Consider the following 18,744-nt stretch of genomic DNA (forward strand, 5'->3'; position numbering starts at 1 on the left):
AGAAACTGAAACGTCTCCAGTAGTTACGTATTGATGCCTTACAAATAACCCCAAAGCTTAGTGGCATAAAGCAGCAATAAACCTTGATTATCTCACACTGTTTCTGAAGTCAGGAATTTGGGAGCAGCTTAGCTGGGTGGTTCTGGCTCAGAGGCTCTCATGAGGTTTCCGTCAGGGTACTGGCCAGGATCTGTGGAGGATGGAGGATTCATTTCCAAGGTGACGCAGTCACATGGCAGTCAGCAGGAGGCCTCAGTTCTTGCCACCTTGACCTCTCCAAAGGGCTGTTTGAACTTCCTTATGACAGGGTGCTGGCTTCTCTCAGAGCAAATGATCTAAGAGAGCAAGGCAGAAACTGCAGCATCTCTTATGATCTGCACTTGGAAGTGGCACTCTGCCAATTTTTACAGTATCCTATCATTACACAGGTCAGCCCTATTCTGTGTAGGAAGGGGCAGCACAAGGGCAGGTGATGTGACAAGGTGAGGACCATGGAAGCCATTTTGGCAACTGGCGGAGACAACATCATTGCACAGTTTATGGATGAAGGTAGGACTAAAGGAAATATTCAAGTCAATACTATTATACAGGGGGAGGGTAAAGGGATGTGAGAAGAGACAACGGGAGGGATCAACTTCCTCAATTTAAGAAAGAATGTCTACAAAGAACCTCAGCTAACACTATACCTACTGGTGAAAGACTGAATGCTTTGCTCCTAGGATTGGGAACAAGGATGTCCACTCTCATCACTCTTCTCAACATAGTGTTGGAAGTTCTAGCCAGTGCGATAAGGCAAGAAAAGGAAATAAAAGGCATACGGATCAGAAAGGAAGAAATGAAACTGTCCCATTTTGCAGATGATACGATTGCCTATGCAGAAAATCCCAAAGAATCTACAAAAAAACTTTCTAATACTTTAAGGTAGTTTAGGAAGGTTGCAGGATAAAAGATAAATATACAAAAATCAAGTGTACTTCTATAGACTAGCAATGAATATGTGTACACCAAAATTAAAAATACAATGACATTTATGATTGCTAAAAAATAAATAAAATACTTAGATGTAGATCTAATAAAACACATACAAGACTTGTATGCCAAAAACTATAAAATGCAGATGAAGTAAGTGAACAAATATCTAAGTAAGTGGAAAGAAATATCATGTTTATGTATTAGAAAGCTCTACATTGTGAAAACATCAATTCTCCTCAAATTGATATACAGGTTTAACGTATTTCCTATCAAAATCCCAGCAAGATTTTTTGCAGATATAAACAAGGTTATTTTAAGATTTATATGAGAAAGCAAAGCAATTATAATAGCTAAAACAATTCTTGAAAAAGAAGAATAAAGTGAGAGAAATCAGTCTACCCAATTTCAAGACTTATATAGCCACAGTAATCAAGACTGTGTGGTATTGGGAGAAACACAGATAAATAGATCAATGGAACAGAATAGAGAATCCAACATCAACTCCAATCCCACATTCTCACCAATTGAAAAATGTTTTTTTAGAAATACAAATAATATTGTGTTTTCAGTAAATGGAAAATGAGGCCTCTTTTTTTCCTGGAGAGTACACACGGCAAAAGGTAATAACCCTGGAAACACAAAAGGTTAAATTCTAAAAATTTAGGTTTGGTTTTTTTTTGGCAAGGAAGATTGGCTCTGAGCTAACATCTGTGCCAATCTTCCTTTATTTTGTATGTGGGTCACCACCACAGCATAGCTTGATGAGTGGTGTCGGTCCACGCCCAGGATCAAACTCACAGACCCAGGCCACCTAAGCAGAGCATGCTGGACTTAACCATTATGCCATGGGGCCAGACCCCCAAAAGTTATTTTTATTTATGACATTCATCTTTAAGGACTTTGGTGCTGAGAAGTTAAATGTTGTGCCTGAATGATCCTTCTAAGAAAACAGATCAGGTCACTTTAGGGCTTAAAAGTCTCCAATAACTCCTCTCCGCACTTAGAACAAAACCCAATCTTCTTAAGTGGCCTATAAAGCCTTTTATGATCTGGCCCTCCCTGTGTGTCTAGGCTCAGTGTTCACCATTCTCCGCATACATCCGAGGTTCCAGGAATATGGAATCCCTTGTTCATACATGGTCTTTGACCTCCTAGTCCTTCTGCTTAGAACACCCGCTTCTTGGACTTGTCCTCCAAGACGCAGCTCAAGCTTGACCTCATCCCAGAATCCTTGACTCCACCCACCCACTGTCATTTGGATGCCCACGGCACCCATGCCTTTCACGTGGTATCAGGAACATCTGTTTGTCCCTACACCCACAAACTTCAGGATTGAGACTGTCTCTCTCTCTCTCATATTCTTTTTTAAAATCGTTCACCAATTTTGTGTACAATTCAACAGCATTTTGTACGTCCACAATGTTGTGCAACCACCACCTCTATCTAGTTCCAGAACATTTCCTTTTTTCTTTTTTTTTTTTTGTGAGGAAGATCAGCCCCGAGCTAACATCCATGCCAATCCTCCTCTTTTTGCTGAGCAAGACTGGCCCTGAACTAACATCTATTGCCAATCCTCCTCCTGTTTTTTTCCCTTTTCTCCCCAAAGCCCCAGTAGATAGTTGTACGTCATAGTTGCACATCCTTCTAGTTGCTGTATGTGGGACGCGGCCTCAGCATGGCCGGAGAAGCGGTGCGTCGGTGCGTGCCCGGGATCTGAACCCAGGCCGCCAGTAGCGGAGCACGTGCATTTAACCACTAAGCCACGGGGCTGGCCCCTCCAGAACATTTCCATCACCCCAAAAGGAAACCCCATTCCCATTAGCAGTCACTCCCCACTTCCCTGGCAACCACTAGCCTGCTGTCTATGCATTAACTGAGACTGTCTCTTTTATCTCTGCATCACCAATTCCTAAGCAGAGGCAGGAATAAGTAGGAAATCTTTGCTCAACGAGAGGGCAACCAAGCTGTGCTGAGCTGATGGCACCATCTAGTGGCTTGTCTGGGGAACTGTCTCACCTAACCGCTCTTCCTCTTCCCCATTCAACCCACGCCGGGTAGGGAATCCTCCTTGAGCCTGCCCTTTCCACTTCTTTGCATCAGTCATTCATTTCCTTTAGGCAAAATCTTGACCAGATATCACAGAAGCTCTTTTTCCCCACCCAGATCTGAGGACCAGACAGACAAGTGATGGAAGTATCTCTCTTTGCCAACGGGCAGATTTTTACTCTCCCACCCTTTCCTTCAGGCAACGTCCCCTTAAGGACCCCAGACTTATTCGGGTCCTGTTCCAACCATGCACCTTGCTGGACCTAAATCCGTATCTCCTGCTCCCGCATGCCAGGCAAACCCCAAGGCTCTAGGTTCCAGATATTGACAAAGTGATGACCTCGTGGTAATCAGGACCTCAGGGCTGGCTTTCCGTTCTGTTGCTGCTTCCTCTTGTTTTGTCCCCTGATGTTCTTAACCTTCTCACAAGATCGATTCTACATTTAAAAGATGTTTGTTACAATTTATCTAACATTTTTGGTGTTTTATGACAAGAGGCTTTTCATAATGTCTAGTCCCGAATATTTCCAGCTCCCGGGGGCTGGGGAGACAGCAGCCACTGGCCCCGGGCTGCAGGGAGAACCCGCAGGACACAAGCCAGCCAGATGGTGAGAAGGACCTGACAAGATTAGGAAGAGAGAATTGGCTGCAGGGGAGACTCAGGTCTTGGGGCCTGTCTCTCAATTACCTGTGGTGGCCAAGGGTGACACCCAGCTCCTATAAATGGGAAGAACGCACTAACCTGGAATGTCTATGATCTGCATCGTTCTCCCATTTCTTCCCAGGATGGTGACAGCGGCTTTTCCAGAAGTTTCAAAGCTCTAGTTCTGCCACATCATCTGTGAGCAGCCCACAAGGAGAGCCCCACCCATCGCCATGGAAACTGAGGAGTCAGGTCTATGGACAGCATGAGGACCCCTCTGCCACTGTGTCAGGGCTCAAAAGCAGAAACCTGCATGACCAGAAGTGGACGAGCACTCAGCTGGGGGATCTGGATTTGTTATTGAGGCCGTCTGCCCCCCGTGTCCTCACCAGCCTCCCCACACCCTACGTTCACCGGCTGCTTCTCAGCTAACCCCGGCCAGTGGTGGGCCCAAGGCAGTGCAGAAGCCTGGGCGGCAAGGCCTCCAAGCCACCAGCTCCTCTGCTCTGCGCCACCGTTTCCTTGAGACGTTTACTTACCATGCATGCCCCAAAGGAAGATAATACCTTTAGCTACATTGCAACCACCTCGGGATTTATTTTGAGAACTGTAATTCAGAAATTATTTTTAAACACAACATTTTCTATTTTCCTTGGAATCTTTGTCCAAAAAATTGACAATTCAAGAGAGTAAATACATTTCACCTCCTGAAAAGCGCCTTTTCAGGAGCATGCCTCGTTCAAAGGGACTCTCGTTGGTCTAGAGCTGATAAATGGAAGGTGCTGACCCACGGGGTCAGGGAGTAGCAGGGCACGGATGGTGGAGCCACCCTCCGTGTCGGACAGAGTGACCAAATACCAAGTGAATCAGTGGATCAAAAAAAGTTTATTTCGAATATTTAATTAAAAAAATCATACCTATGAGTGTGCTACAGAGATTTAGATACAATAATTGCATATAAAACCCGACCTAATTGTGGTAAAGGAAGGAGTATGCAGAAATGCACTTCAGGAAAGAAAACACATCCATACAGTCATTAACGTCCCGAACACCTGAGACATTGCTACCTGATCTTCTGGAAAGACACTGCCTGTGCGCACACACGCTGACCGGGCCTCCTGGTCTCTCAGGGGGCGATGCGCTCCCACCCAGCGTCCAGAGAGCAGCCGCCCGGAGTGTCTCGGGTCAGAGCACTTGCTCTTGTTCACTTTGTATTTTTAGCCAAGTCAATCAATCAAATTTTACCATCATTTAACATGATATTTTGGCAAAAAGTGCACGACTCCCTTGACGGGAAGAACGTTCTGGCAGTTTACAACAGAGAAGGCACCTGCCTTTCCGCAGTGAGGGGCCGCTGGCCCACACAACAGACACACAGCCCCGGCTGCCCGGGCCTCGACAAGACATAGCCAAGGGCGGGCAAGCCGAGGGCAGGCGAGCCGAGGCCTTCAGACCCGGGAGCTGACACAAGGAGGGGGACAGCCTGGGACTGTCCCCTTTAAGGGACAGAGTGACACTGCACTGCGGGGCAGGAGGAGCGGTGGCCGGGACGTCAGGGGAGACGAGAGAACAAGGGTGGGATGAGAAGCGAGACACAGGAGAGACGGGGTCTTTGCTACAACTCATCAAATACCATGGGATTTCACAGTACGAAAGGCTTCACCACCTGACATTAAAGCTCTCGTACTTTCTAGCGATTTCTCTCAGTTCTAACTTTCTATCAGGCCCTTCCCTCTTCCTCCCAACTCTGAGACCCCAGAGAGCCTCCCTGACGAGGACAGCGACTCCTGCCTGACCCCACACGGCCGTCAAAGAGCGGCAGGCAAGGCAGTGAAAGATCTCTCGCATTTGTCACGGGGGTCCCGACTGCCGAGGATGGGGGCCAGGACAGCATGCACTCCGGAGAACTAAACGCCCCTGAAGTGGCTCCACATGAGTCAATGTAGCAAAAAAAGAAAATACCTTCAACGCAGAAAAACAATTACCCAAGTCCTCCTAAGGAACATGATTACAATATATTAGCAAATTCTGTGGCATAAACATTTCAAAAGCATCAGCAAAAGTATTAAATATAAAAGCAATATGTATCCTCCCCTCCCCACCCTGAAAAACCCAGCACAAGCCAGGCATGATCCGCAGCGCGAGAAGCGAGCGCTGCTCACTGGCGCAGCTCCACGTAGTTGGCCGGGAAGAGCCCGTACCTGCCCTTGCACAGCCCACGCCACCAGCCGTCGTCGATCATCTCGATGTTGGTGATGATGTCATCGGGGTCGAAGGAGATTTCATCATCGCCCGCTAGGGAAGAGGACACAAGAAAGCGACAGTGAAATTCGACGTTTCCTGGTCTGCCGGACAGGGCAGAACCATCAGGAACCAGCTCCCTCTGCAGCCACTCGGGGAGCTGGCGGCCTCCTGCTGGGGCTCAGAGTGGGGAGGCTTCACTGTCTCCATCACCTAGTGAGGCCTGGATCTGCGCACACAAATGGGGCGGCCACACGGGTAGCAGAGCCCTCCAAAGGAGACACAGCCCACACCACACCCGATCCTTCAGGAGTGGTTCACAGCACGGTCACTCGCTTCCTTCCCCCTCTCTTCCCCTCCAGGCAGGGGGAGGGCTTGTCCTTGGTCGGGGAGTAGGGGAGGGTGACCACCAGCCCCCAAGTTCACGGGGGTGTGGAGCAGCCATGGCTGCGAGGCTCCTGAGAGCCAGGCTTCTCGCTCTGGGGAGGTCCTTACAATACGAAGAGAGAGCCCAGAAAGAAGGCAACAGGCTGCAACGGGAGGTACCGGGATAAACTCAGGCAGTTCAAAAATAACACAGACATGGAAATTTCAGGACCCACACACATGGAAACAAATGCTGGGTGTACACATAGGTTAAGTGCGAAGGAAAGCTCTTCCCACAGCAGAACACCAATCCCACGATGAGAAGGAAGGACGGAAAGGGGGGCCCCACTCCACCGGGGCTGGTGTCCACGGGGCTGCAGCTGGAAGTCTGAGGAGGGTGAACAGGGTCTGGGGGATCCACAAAACACATCAGCCACAAAGGGAGAAACGGCGACTGCGGTGGAGAACTTGGCCAGCACCCATGGACAGGTGAGGGCGGCCAGCACCACGGCGTGGGACAGACGGATGGACGCCGCGTGCCCTGACGTGGTACAGGGTCAGGAGTACGCAGCATTTCTGTGGTCCTCCTGCCACGAGAGCGTGGCCTCAGCCAGGCGGGCGTCAGCACAGAATGAAAGGGGCCAAGGACTGGAAGGGCAGGCGGAGGCTGCGGGCTGCTCCAGATCGGAGGGGATGGAGAGAAGTGACAGGGAAACGCGAAGAATCGGCCCCAAAAGGACCCGAGTTCTTGGGACGCTAGTAAAACGTGACCCGCCTGCAGACGTCGTGGTGTTTCACTGGTGACTTTCTCACTTCGAAGGTGGGGTGTGCTTACGGGGTGCGGGTGCACGCGCATGCATGTGTGTGCGCGTGTGTGTGTGTAGAGATGGAGAGAGGTGGAAGCAGGCTGAGGGAGATATGAGAGTAATTTTCTGTAACTTTGAAATTATTTCAAAGTAAATTACTTTTAAAAACCATAATAACGCTCTAAAAGTCAGATTTTTAAGAGAGGAGTCCTGGAAAAATGCGTATAAAGTGGGACCGGTGTGCCGTCCCCCTCCCCCGTGGGTGGCATGCTGCAGTCTCTCACCAGCCTGGTAGTCGTAGAGGGCGATGGCTGTGATCCCCAGATCATTCTCATACTCGTCGTAGGTGCTTTCCTCTAAAATAAACCAAGAGGAGCTCTGAGCGATAACCCCAGTGCCATAAGCGTGCTCAGCCGTGTTCATATTCTGGTTAGACACCCTCCCTGAGGGTGGGGTGGAGGCAGAGTCGGGGCGCTGAGGGCTACTGGGGAAGATGAACTGTGGGACAGTCCCCCTTCCGTCAACAGAAGGACTCCAGCTTTTAAGGAGCAAATCCACCCGTTCCCAACTCCGACAGCACCTGGCGAATATAATTATCTTGATGGAAATCGTGACAGTTTTCAGAGGATAATTTTTAAACTTTTAAATATTTAGCACTAATTTTAGGAAAGGTCATACCATAAGGAAATAGCAAGCAGGAGACAGAGCTGGTCAAATACCCCACGTCACACTTGGGGACAGGGAAAAGCTTCACCCTGACGTCCCTTCTCTGATACTGACTTTCATGTTACTCCAGGTGGGAGAAGGGGCTTATGTTAAATCTGTCCAAATACGTTAAAGGAAACCTCACCTTTAAAAATAAGAGACCACTTCTACTGTTCATTCAACTGAAATATCTATAAAACTTTCAGATTCCCAACCCAAGCAGACATCTTCCTGGAACCCCCACGGGAGGCCTTGCCCAGCCCCCTGGGTCTAGAGCCTGTCCCAGGGAAAATAAAGACCCTGTAGGTGCAGTAGAGGGGGGGCAGGTCAGGCATCGGGGAAACAGGCCATTCTCACAGGGGAACAGAGCCACAGGGGAATTTAACAGGGGCACCCCCCACCCCTGCAACACAGGAGACCTCCGTACCTGCTTGATAGTGGCCCGGGGCCTCTGTGGTTTCATAGACGGCCTCCGGGGCGTAGGCCGGACCCTGCTGGCTGTCGGCCTCTTGGTAGTCGGCGGCCTCCGTGCTGTACACGGGCTCGGGCCCCGGCTCCGGCTCGGGCTCGCTCACGGGGCCTCTGTAGCTCGGCTCGGCCTTGAACGAAGCCGCGTCCTGGGAAAGAGGCAGGGAGACAGTTCACGCGGCCGTGCAGGTCACTGCCGCGGCCAAGAGAAACACGCAGACTACTTTTCAGTCCTGAGACTGAGAAAACAGACGTGGGGATAGGGAGGCATTGAGACTGCCTGGATTCTAATCGTGGTAAAGCGTGTTGAGAGGACCACGTGCCAATTCTTCCCAGATAATCCCCGTCCTCACCACCCCCCAACACCCCCAAATCCCACAGTATCTGGAACCCACACGGCCTGTCAGGAGCTGTGCCCTTCTCGTGCTGCTGCCTGCGGCTCAGGCCGGTCTCTCTTGGGCAGGTTTGCCCTGTTTCTTTTTCAGACCCCAGACCTCTGAGGCCACCCAAGCACACGAGGGCCACCCAGCCCTCCTGCACCTCTGACAGCAGCTTCACAATGTCACCCCGTCACACTGCCAGAGCAGGCAAGCCCACGGACAGCGGAGGTCTGTCCTAACCAAATCCTCTGGTGGACAGTGAGGTGAGTGAGGGAGCAAATGGTCACGTGCAGGAGGGAATCACCACACCTGGGTCACAATCATGGGACTTCTGAGCTCTGACCCAAGTTCTGAACCATTAATCATCAATGGTGGCTTTCATCAGCATTTCCAATGAGGGTCCACCTGAAGGCGCCCTCGGGAGTTAGAGAAAGCAGGGCACACGGAGAAGCTCCAGTAAGGGCCACTGCTCAGGCCCTTTCAATGGAGGGTGACCCGTGCAGTGCAGGCAGGCTGGGAGAGCTGCTGTGGAGGTCAGAGAGGGGACCCCACCTCCGGGCTAGGTACCAGGAGCCACTCAAGGGTTAAACAGGGAGGGACAGAGCCAGAGTCTCCTTTTGGCAAGCTTCCTGTGGATGCGAAGGGAACAGACTGGAGGGTTAAAGGCCAGGCCATGGAGTGGGGGCACGAGCTGGCTGCCCAGCACCCTGTGCAGGTGACTGGTGTGGGGCACTGTGAGCAGGTTAATGGTGTGGGGGGCACCCCAGGCTGGCTGCCCAGCACCCTGCACAGGTGACTGGTGTGGGGCACCGTGAGCAGGTCAGTGGTGTGGGGACACCGTGTTGGGCTGCCTGGCAGCACCCTATTCTCCTATCTTCCGGCAATGGCACCTCTGCCCCCACCCCATCACATGGTTCTGGAAGGGCTGCTAATCACAAGACACACCTCTGGCTCCCCACTAGAGACAGCACGTCACCTTGGCCTTCTCAAAGGACCAGCTTCTCAGTGACGGGCCAGCAGTGGAACACGACGAGGGGGGATGGCTCAGGCCCCCTTTTCCACTGGAGTACGAATTATAAGACCACATCCACCACACCTGCCCAGGAGTCCAGAAAGATACAGCCACCACGCAGAGGGAGCAGCAGCACAAGGAGAAGACCTGGTGGTGACGAGACCGTGGACCCCAGGCCCAGGCCAGCTGCCCATCCCACTGCTCTCCCCGGATCCCCGTCCACCTTATGTCTCAGCTGAGCTGAGTTAGTTTTCATCCCTTGCGACTCAACGGTCTTCGAGTGAGAATACCCAGGTGAGACAAGACGGGTGTGTGAGCCAGGACCGTGGTCACGGGGACAGAGAAGGGACAGGATTCAGAGCTCAACCGGGTAGAGTCACGGACGGTGGTGGTGGAGGTGCTCACCTCTCAGGTGAGAGAGGGAGACGCAGAGACCCCGTGGTGGAGTGAGGGTGAGGTGAGGCAGGCAGCTCAGTAACTCAGAGAACGGAGGGGGATCCACGTTAGCAGGCCCCGGGGACACGGGTGTCACAAGGCACCAACGACACAACTGAGACAGGGCCGAGGACAGAGTCTCAGGAGAACACGACATTCAAGAGGGAGAGCTGGAGAGGGAGGCCAGTGCAAGGAGGAGAGCGGCAGCTGGTGCCCGGGATGCGGATTCTAGAAGGGGGGTGGTCACGGCAAACGCAGCAGAGGACAGGGGAGCTACAGGCCACAGTCATCTGTTTGGCGTCAGACCTCACTGGGGGGCTGCGGGCTGTGTGAGGAGGGGGCCTCATCAAGAGCCCAGTCAAGACAGCCGCGGAGGTGAGAGGCTGGACGTGCGCCCAGCCTCTCTGTGTCCCCCAGCACTCAGGAGAGCCGCCCTCTCCAGAGGGGCACCCGGCAGAGCGGTGCAGGGGACCCCTCTCCGTCCACAGCAGCACTGACCTGGGAAGGGTGTCTTTGAGGAGCCAGAGACTCATTTGCAGACTGAATGAAAACACCCACCTGATAGACAGGGCTTGAAGGCGGCCTCTCCTGAGCCGGCTGCGGAGTGGGGGACACAGGCGGGGTTTGTTTCTGGGCTCTGGCTTGCTCCTGTAACTGAAACACACGCAGCACTCAGAACGCTCCCAGGCCACTATGGATTACCAGGCTGCCTGCACAGCAACAGGGTTTCAGAAGAAGGTCGCGCCCAAGCTTGAAGTACCTCACAGCAGCCAGTGGGAAGGGCAGAAAATATCAAGCACGGAGACTGAGCACCAGGAGACCTTCAGGGAGGTTTGCTCTGAAGCGAAGGTCATGCAGTCAGTCAAGTATTCTCAAGAACCAGGACTTCGGTGGCCCATAATACTCCTGCTGCCACCACATAAGCCACAGGATTTATGTCACTGTGCAGTCGGCGAGGTGACAGTACCATTATCGAGCTACAACCCCATGTCTCACCCAAACCTGACTGAGATGATAAGATCTGGGTCTCTGAGCTGATGCTATAATGAACCAAGAGTTTTGTGGACCTTAAAATGGGGTGAACCTATTTTAAATGCACGTAGGACGGACAGGAATCTTTAGGGGCCAGAGGGTAGACTGTGGTGGACAGAATATGGCCCCCCAAAGATGTTGACGTCCCAATCCCCAGATCCTGTGAACATGTGACCTTACAGGGCAGAAGGGACTGCAGGAGTTAAGCATCTGAGATGAGAGATGATCCTGGATTATCTGGGTGGACCCAGTGTCATCGTAGGGTCCTCACAAGAGGGAGGCAGGCACGTGCGAGACAGAGGAGATGTGATAACAAGAGCAGAGGCTGGAAGGCACCAGGAGCCAAGGAACGTGGGCAGCTCTAGAAGCTGGAAAAAGCAAGGCAATAATTCTCCTCTAGAGCCTCCAGAAGGAACCAGTAGGATTTCTGACCTCCAGCACTGTAAGACAACAAATGTGTGTTGTTTTAATCCACTAAGTTTGTGGTCATTTGATACAGCAGCTACAGGAATCAGTGCTGACAGCCTGGAAGGTTGGATTGTTTTCCACGTTTCAGATGAGGAAACTGAGGTTCCAGAGAGGGTAAGTCGCACACCCAGGGACACACGCCATGGAGCGGCAGAAGCAGGATCTGAGCCCTCTCCCCTTCCACTCTGCAGGACGGTCACAAAGTCACACACCACTCAGACCCATCCACGAGTACTTGAGGCAGGACAGCACCTCCTTGAAGGGGCTGTGCCTGGGCTGTGCTTGGGCTGGGCTAAGGGTGGGCTTCCGGAGAGACTGGGGCCTGCCACTCACAATGCAGAGGCACAAGGCTGCTGATCTGTATCTGAATCACTTCTAGAGACACATCTCTAGGCCATGGGCTCTAAGATAGCCCCTCTCAAATTCAGCTAGGTACAGAAGGATTCCTTCTCAGAGGCAGGCTTCCAGATTTGAGAGTCAGGCATATGTGGATCTATGTGGAAGTCTCCCCCACTTGCCCCGAAGGAGCACTTGGAAGACATGTGCTGCTGGTAAGCCTACTTCTAGAGCACTCTTCCACAATCCAGAATATTCTGGTGTGAGCAGTACCGTGCTGATGGAGAATCCTTCTCACTGGGGAGCAGCCGGTGAGGAGATGGGTGGCAGGGGCTAGAAACAGAAAGGACAACAAAGCAGAAGGGACAGCAGGAGAACCTCAACAGGAGAGAGACTACATGATGATGATCGAAAGCTTTCTTCTTCTCAAGCAACCCAACCCTCTGCATCTTGTGGATGCTGACGGGACTCGGAGGGCAGGGGCTAAAACACCCAGGCACAAAATGAGGAACGTATTACTTGAGAAGAAGACCAAGATATCGGGAAAAAGATGTCTTGTGGTATGTGAGTGTGTGTTCTGCAACAAAGGAAAGTTAACTTACAAGCATCTCACTAAAAACTTGAAGAGATCTTTAAAAGCTTCTAGTGGACCGGCCCCGTGGCTTAGCGGTTAAGTGCGCGCGCTCCGCTACTGGCGGCCCGGGTTCGGATCCCCGGCGTGCACCGAGGCACCGCTTCTCCGGCCATGCTGAGGCCACGTCCCACATACAGCAGCTAGAAGGATGTGCAACTATGACCTACAACTATCTACTGGGGCTTTGGGGGAAAAAAATTAATAAATAAAAATTAAAAACAAACAAAAAATAAATAAATAAAAGCTTCTAGCAATTAAGGAATGGTAAACCGTAATAGTACAAATCTGCTGTTATTCCGACTTCACTGCGTGTGATACATCAGGGCTTATTTAAGTCATGTCTTCTGTGCCCAGCATTTTCTGTCTACTACATGTTAATTTTCTCAATCATCCAATGGGGTTTTCAGAGCCCTAACCACTGATTTCAGGGGGAATGTCCATCGAGTTAAATAAAGCTTCACGGTTTATACAACAACGTCGCATGCAGGCTTTCAGATTCTACCTCGTAACTACCCCGAAGAGAGCCATGGTAAGTGTTTCCAGCCCATTTCACAGGGCAGAACATGTGGCCACAGAACAGTGAGCCAATGTGCCACAGGTCGCCCTGTTAGCAGGTGCTAATGTGGGGACCAGAGCCCTGAGACACCCAGTCCACCTAGAAAAGGTTTAGGAGGGAGAAAGTCCACACCCTCCTGCTCACTTCCCGCGGCTCGGGTTCCTGCTCTCTCTGGGGGGAAACAGTACAAAGAACCACAGGAAAAAGCCGCAGCAGACCCAGGCTGCAGAGGTGAGAGCTGCAGAAGGAAGCAGGTCTGCTTCTTCACAGGGAATTCCTGTTTTCTCAACCTTCTATCCAGGAGGAGACCGGGTTCCAGAGGGTGATGGGTGCGACAGAGACCACTAGGGGAACATGCAGACTAGAGCTCAGCGGATGGTGCGCGGGCTGACAGTGGGACAGAGGGAGCCCATGCTCGAGGGTCACAGGGCTCTGCATCAGCAAGGGGACTGTCTAGTATCTGGCGGTCAGAAGACTTGATTCTATGTGTGCCTAAAAGTCCAAGTTCCTCGGAGGATAGCCCAGTGTGAGTTCAAAAAGTTTTCTATTGAAAACCTTCTGGACCACTGAGGAAGGAATAAACCAAACCCACAGGCCCAAGAGTTCCCAATTCCCTCACGGAGCGCAGGGGCTGAGCACAGCAGGGCCGGTCCTCACTCACGTCCAGCTGCCTCCGGGCCTCTTCCTGCTCTTGTCTTTCCTTCGCCATCCTTTGTGCCCTCTCTGCTTCTGCCTTCCGTCTGTCCTCCTGTTCCTTCTCCTTCGCCAGGTTTTCGAAGTTAGCTCTGATATTGCTTGTTTTGCTGTTCACTATAGAGGGAAGGAGCGATTTATGTCTGACGTCAGACCACCGCCATCTCCCCTGGACCACAGCCCCTGCCAGGGCGACCTCTCCCTTGGGAACCAGCCAGCCCCACCCGACCGAGAAGGGAGCCGCTCGCCCCAGCTGCCGGCTCCGCCCACCCACCACAAACCGGCCCTTGTGCTTTCGGTACACTGTACGTTCACACTGGAACTGACGAACGCCATAAGCTGTGTATCTGGAATACGTTTACATTCCAAACGTCATTGTATTCTTTACCACCACCATACACTCAGGAGGAAGAAAAAGCCAATTTCCCCTCAGGATGCCCTTGATAAAGCAGTAAAAAGTGTAGATTTTTAGTAAATCTCAACGCTTGAGTATACATCTTTAATATTTCGTGTGACAAATGGGAGGGACGCAGACACCACCACTGCCACATATGACGCTCAGCAGCTCTCAAGGAAAAACATCTGTGTGAGTGCCTGAGTTCCAAGCTGAACTGATTTTTCACGGAATATCCTTTTTCCCTGAGACAGTAACTGACAAACTATGGTTATGTACGTTTGAGTATTTAGCATACATTTCCTCCAAAATAAATGAACTGAGCCTATCATGTCAAGAAGAACAATTGCACTATTTGCTGTCAATGGGAAAATACAAGCTTTCAAGCAAAATCAGCATTTTGGAAAACTTGTATCCACTACCATGAGCACGACAATCTCCCAATTTTACTTAAACACTTTGTGATAAGACTGATAATATTGGGGCGGGCCCCGTGGCTTAGCGGTTAAGTGTGTGCTCTCTGCTGCTGGCGGCCCGGGGTCGGATCCCGGGCACGCACTGATGCACCGCTTCTCCGGCCATGCTGAGGCCGCGTCCCACATACAGCAACTAGAAGGACGTGCAGCTATGCCATACAACTATCTACTGGGGCTTTGGGGGGAACATAAATAAATAAATAAAATCTTAAAAAAAAAAAAGACTGATAATATTAACAAATATGGTTTTTTTGGTATTGTATAATGACATATGTCAACATTTGGGAGATCAGCATAACTCAGTGATCCAGTATTTTCCAAACGACCAATACATGATATTACAAAATCATGCTGTGCAAGGGAGACCCATCTTCAAGAAAACCACTGCCCGTTTTGACTGTACTATCAAAGAACACGCCTGATGACCTGAAACGGTCTTCCCTTTTCCAACTGTAGATCAGGGTGAGTCCAGATTTTCTCCATAAACAACATCACTACCACAGAAGCAGAAGCAGCTAGGAGAATTCGGCTGTCTTATATTAAGAACATTTATAGAAACATAAGACAATGCCACGTTTCTGCATCACCTTTGTATTGAAAATGTTGATTTTTCATAAAAAGTATTATGTTAACATGTAATGGCTTTATTATTGCTAAACGAATGTATAAAATGTGAAATTCTTCTGTTTTAATTTCTAACAACAGTGAAGATGAGCAGACGTGACCCACATGAACACAAGGTCTTCGGGGCCCCTGATACTTCCCACGAGGGTCCAAGTGTCCCGGGAGCACCCAGTGGGCGTCCACAGTGAACAGACACTTCTCTGCTCCTGTTTTTAATGTACCCCCTTCATCACGTACAGTATCTTCCCAACTAAACGACACTCTCTTCAGTGAGTGGCCCAGCAGACACCTGGACTGGAGGACGCCCCTACACGAGCAGCTACCTGAAAGGACAGACTACAAGCTGCCTGGTCCAGGGCCCAGGAAGGAGAGGAGAGAGAACAGCTACTTGAGGTCACCCACAGGCCTTCAACACATTCCTCAGACCCCCCCCAGGGCTGGCTGGGTCAACAGGCCGGCTCAGGCAGCTGTGAGCACATCTGAGCTGCAGGTACCACAGGAACCTCCTAGAACCCGGTCCCCAGCAGTGAGAAGGCCCCTTGCAGACGGGCAGGTAACCTAGCTCTGCTTTGGGAAGCAGACCCCCACTGTCAGAGAACGCCACATGCTAGGTCTGAAAGGCGCCTCCGAACCTTTGAAGGAACACACAGGATCTTCCATCAAAAGGGAAGTCAAGTTCCTTCCTGAAGATATGCAGGAACAACTCTGCTCTCCATTGGTGCTCCATCTCTCCACTCATCTCCATCTCTCCACTCATCTCCATCTCTCCACCCATCTCCATCCCTCCACCCTTCTCCACCTCTCCACTCATCTCCATCTCTGCTCTCATCTCCATCCCTCCACTCGCACTCCACCTCTCCACTCATCTCCACCTCTCCACTCATCTCCACCTCTCCCCTCCCCTCCACCTCTCCCCTCCTCCCCACCTCTCCTCTCATCTCCACCTCTCCTCTCATCTCCACCTCTCCACTCATCTCCATCTCTGCTCTCATCTCCATCTCTCCACTCGCACTCCACCTCTCCTCTCATCTCCATCTCTCCACTCATCTCCAGCTCTCCTCTCGTGCTCTCTCTCTCCACTTGTGCTCTATCTCTCCACTCATCTCCATCTCTCCACTCATCTCCATCTCTCCACTTGTGCTCCATCTCTGCACTCGTGCCTCATCTCTCCACTCATCTCCATCTCTCCACTTGCACTCCACCTCTCCACTCATCTCCATCACTCCACTCATCTCCATCCCTCCACTCACGCTCCATCCCTCCACTCATCTCCATCTCTCCACTCATCTCCATCTCTCCACTTGCACTCCACCTCTCCACTCATCTCCATCTCTCCACTCCCACTCCACCTCTCCACTCATCTCCACCTCTCAACTCATCTCCATCCATCCACTCACGCTCCATCCCTCCACTCGCGCTCCACCTCTCCACTCATCTCCATCTCTCCACTTACGCTCCATCTCTCCACTCATCTCCATCCCTCCACTCGCGCTCCATCCCTCCACTCGCGCTCCATCCCTCCACTCATCTCCACCTCTCCACTCATCTCCACCTCTCCACTCGTGCTCCATCTCTCCACTCGTGCTCCATCTCTCCACTCATCTCCATCTCTCCTCTCTTGCTCCATCTCTCCACTCATCTCCATCTCTCCACTCATCTCCATCTCTCCACTCATCTCCATCACTCCACTCATCTCCATCTCTCCACTCGCGCTCCATCTCTCCACTCGCGCTCCATCTCTCCACTCATCTCCATCTCTCCACTCATCTCCATCCCTCCACTCATCTCCATCTCTCCACTCGCGCTCCATCCCTCCAATCATCTCCATCTCTCCACTCGCGCTCTCTCCCTCCACTCATTTCCATCTCTCCTCTCCTGCTCCATCTCTCCACTCATCTCCATCCCTCCACTTGCACTCCATCTCTCCACTCATCTCCATCTCTCCACTCGCACTCCACCTCTCCACTCATCTCCACCTCTCAACTCATCTCCATCCATCCACTCACGCTCCATCCCTCCACTCGCGCTCCATCTCTCATCTCCATCTCTCCACTCGCGCTCCATCTCTCCACTCATCTCCATCTCTCCACTTGCACTCCACCTCTCCACTCATCTCCATCCCTCCACTCATCTCCATCCCTCCACTGGCTCTCCATCCCTCCACTTGCGCTCCATCCCTCCACTCATCTCCATCCCTCCACTCATCTCCACCTCTCCACTCATCTCCACCTCTCCACTCGTGCTCCATTTCTCCACTCGTGCTCCATTTCTCCACTTGTGCTCCATCTGCTCCTGGCACACATTCTGCCAACCACCCTTTTGCCCTGAGCATTTTCCTGGGAAAACCAGAGAGCATGGAATTTCTTCCTGGGAAAACCAGAGTGCTGGTGGGGGGGTCTGTGAGGACTCACCTGCTTCGATGGGGACAGTCTTCTGATACGTGGAGGCCACCTTGGCAACATCCTCAAAAGTGGAGGCATTCTACCAAGATAGGAAAGGAAGATCAGGAAGGCACTCTTCTTTGTCCTTCACACCCTGTCATGGCTTCCCCCTTATGCAAATGTTGAAGCCTGCCCTAGACCTTCCAAAAGAACCAACCAGAGAGCCCGAGGCTCTCATATCTACCTCTCTGTTTTGTAAATTGACTGAGGCATGAAAAGCGTTACGACACACATTTGCTGGTGACCATACGGGTCAGTGTCAGAATAAAAAATACACACGTGAGGGGGGATGAATAGATGGAGCACAGAGTCTTTTTAGGGCAGCAAAAACACTCTGTATGACACTACAATGGCGGATACGTGTCATTATATGCGTGTCCAAACCCACAGAATGGACACCACCAAGAGGGAACCCTGATGTCAACCATGGACTCTGGGTGACATCACCATCAATGTCGGTTCAGGGACCGTAACAAATGCCCCATCTGGTGGATGGTGTTGATAGTGGGGGAGGCTGTGGGGGGAGGCTGTGCATGTGTTGGGGCAGGGGGTATACGGCAAACCTCTGTACCTTACTCTCAAATTTGCTAGAACGGCTCTAAAAAAAATAGAGTGAGAAAAAAACCCCAAAAAACATATCTGCACCTGTGCAATCAGAAACCAGTTATGCGTCCTCCTCAAGCCCTCACCACCGAGAGAGGCCCGAGCATCTCCAGGGAGCCGGGAGCCTCTGCTCTGCCGGGAGGGGACACTTGGGGCATCCGCACGCCTCACCTGACTGTCCACATTTCCCCACAAGCACAAGTACACCATTTTGCTCTGCAGGGACCCAACTCCATCAGATGACAGCACCAGCAGCGACTGTCCACTTAAAGGCTGACTCTGACGCAGAAGACAGGCTCTGGGAACCACCGGCCATCCTCAGTTGTGTCGTGAGCCACCACTTCCCAGCGAAATACTTGGGGCTCAGGACAGTCACTGCTGTTCTGACATAGAAACCAGGAGAAGAGGGGCCC

The 18,744-nt window shown here is 51.6% G+C and overlaps 1 protein-coding gene across 4 annotated transcripts in view; it reads right to left on the bottom strand.

Moving 5' to 3' along the window:
• Positions 1 to 4,527: 4,527 nt before the first annotated feature.
• Positions 4,528 to 18,744, bottom strand: part of CTTN (cortactin) — a 38,687-nt gene continuing 24,470 nt past the window's right edge. For 2 of the 4 annotated variants that reach the window (XM_087422506.1, XM_087422504.1), the window contains 6 exons: positions 17,699 to 17,768; positions 13,762 to 13,910; positions 10,633 to 10,722; positions 8,207 to 8,396; positions 7,359 to 7,430; positions 4,528 to 5,956 (listed from right to left, as the gene is read on the bottom strand). In XM_087422506.1, coding sequence (XP_087278632.1) covers positions 5,820 to 5,956; positions 7,359 to 7,430; positions 8,207 to 8,396; positions 10,633 to 10,722; positions 13,762 to 13,910; positions 17,699 to 17,768 — 708 coding nt within the window. In that variant the 3' untranslated portion in view covers positions 4,528 to 5,819. Of the gene's footprint in view, positions 5,957 to 7,358; positions 7,431 to 8,206; positions 8,397 to 10,632; positions 10,729 to 13,761; positions 13,911 to 17,698; positions 17,769 to 18,744 lie in introns of all 4 variants that reach the window. The other 2 variants (XM_087422505.1, XM_087422503.1) reach the window with 1 other exon arrangement.

The sequence above is a fragment of the Ceratotherium simum genome, chromosome 34 (assembly GCF_057802395.1).
Source record: "Ceratotherium simum simum isolate JZ-2026a chromosome 34, ASM5780239v1, whole genome shotgun sequence".
Taxonomy (NCBI): domain Eukaryota; kingdom Metazoa; phylum Chordata; class Mammalia; order Perissodactyla; family Rhinocerotidae; genus Ceratotherium; species Ceratotherium simum.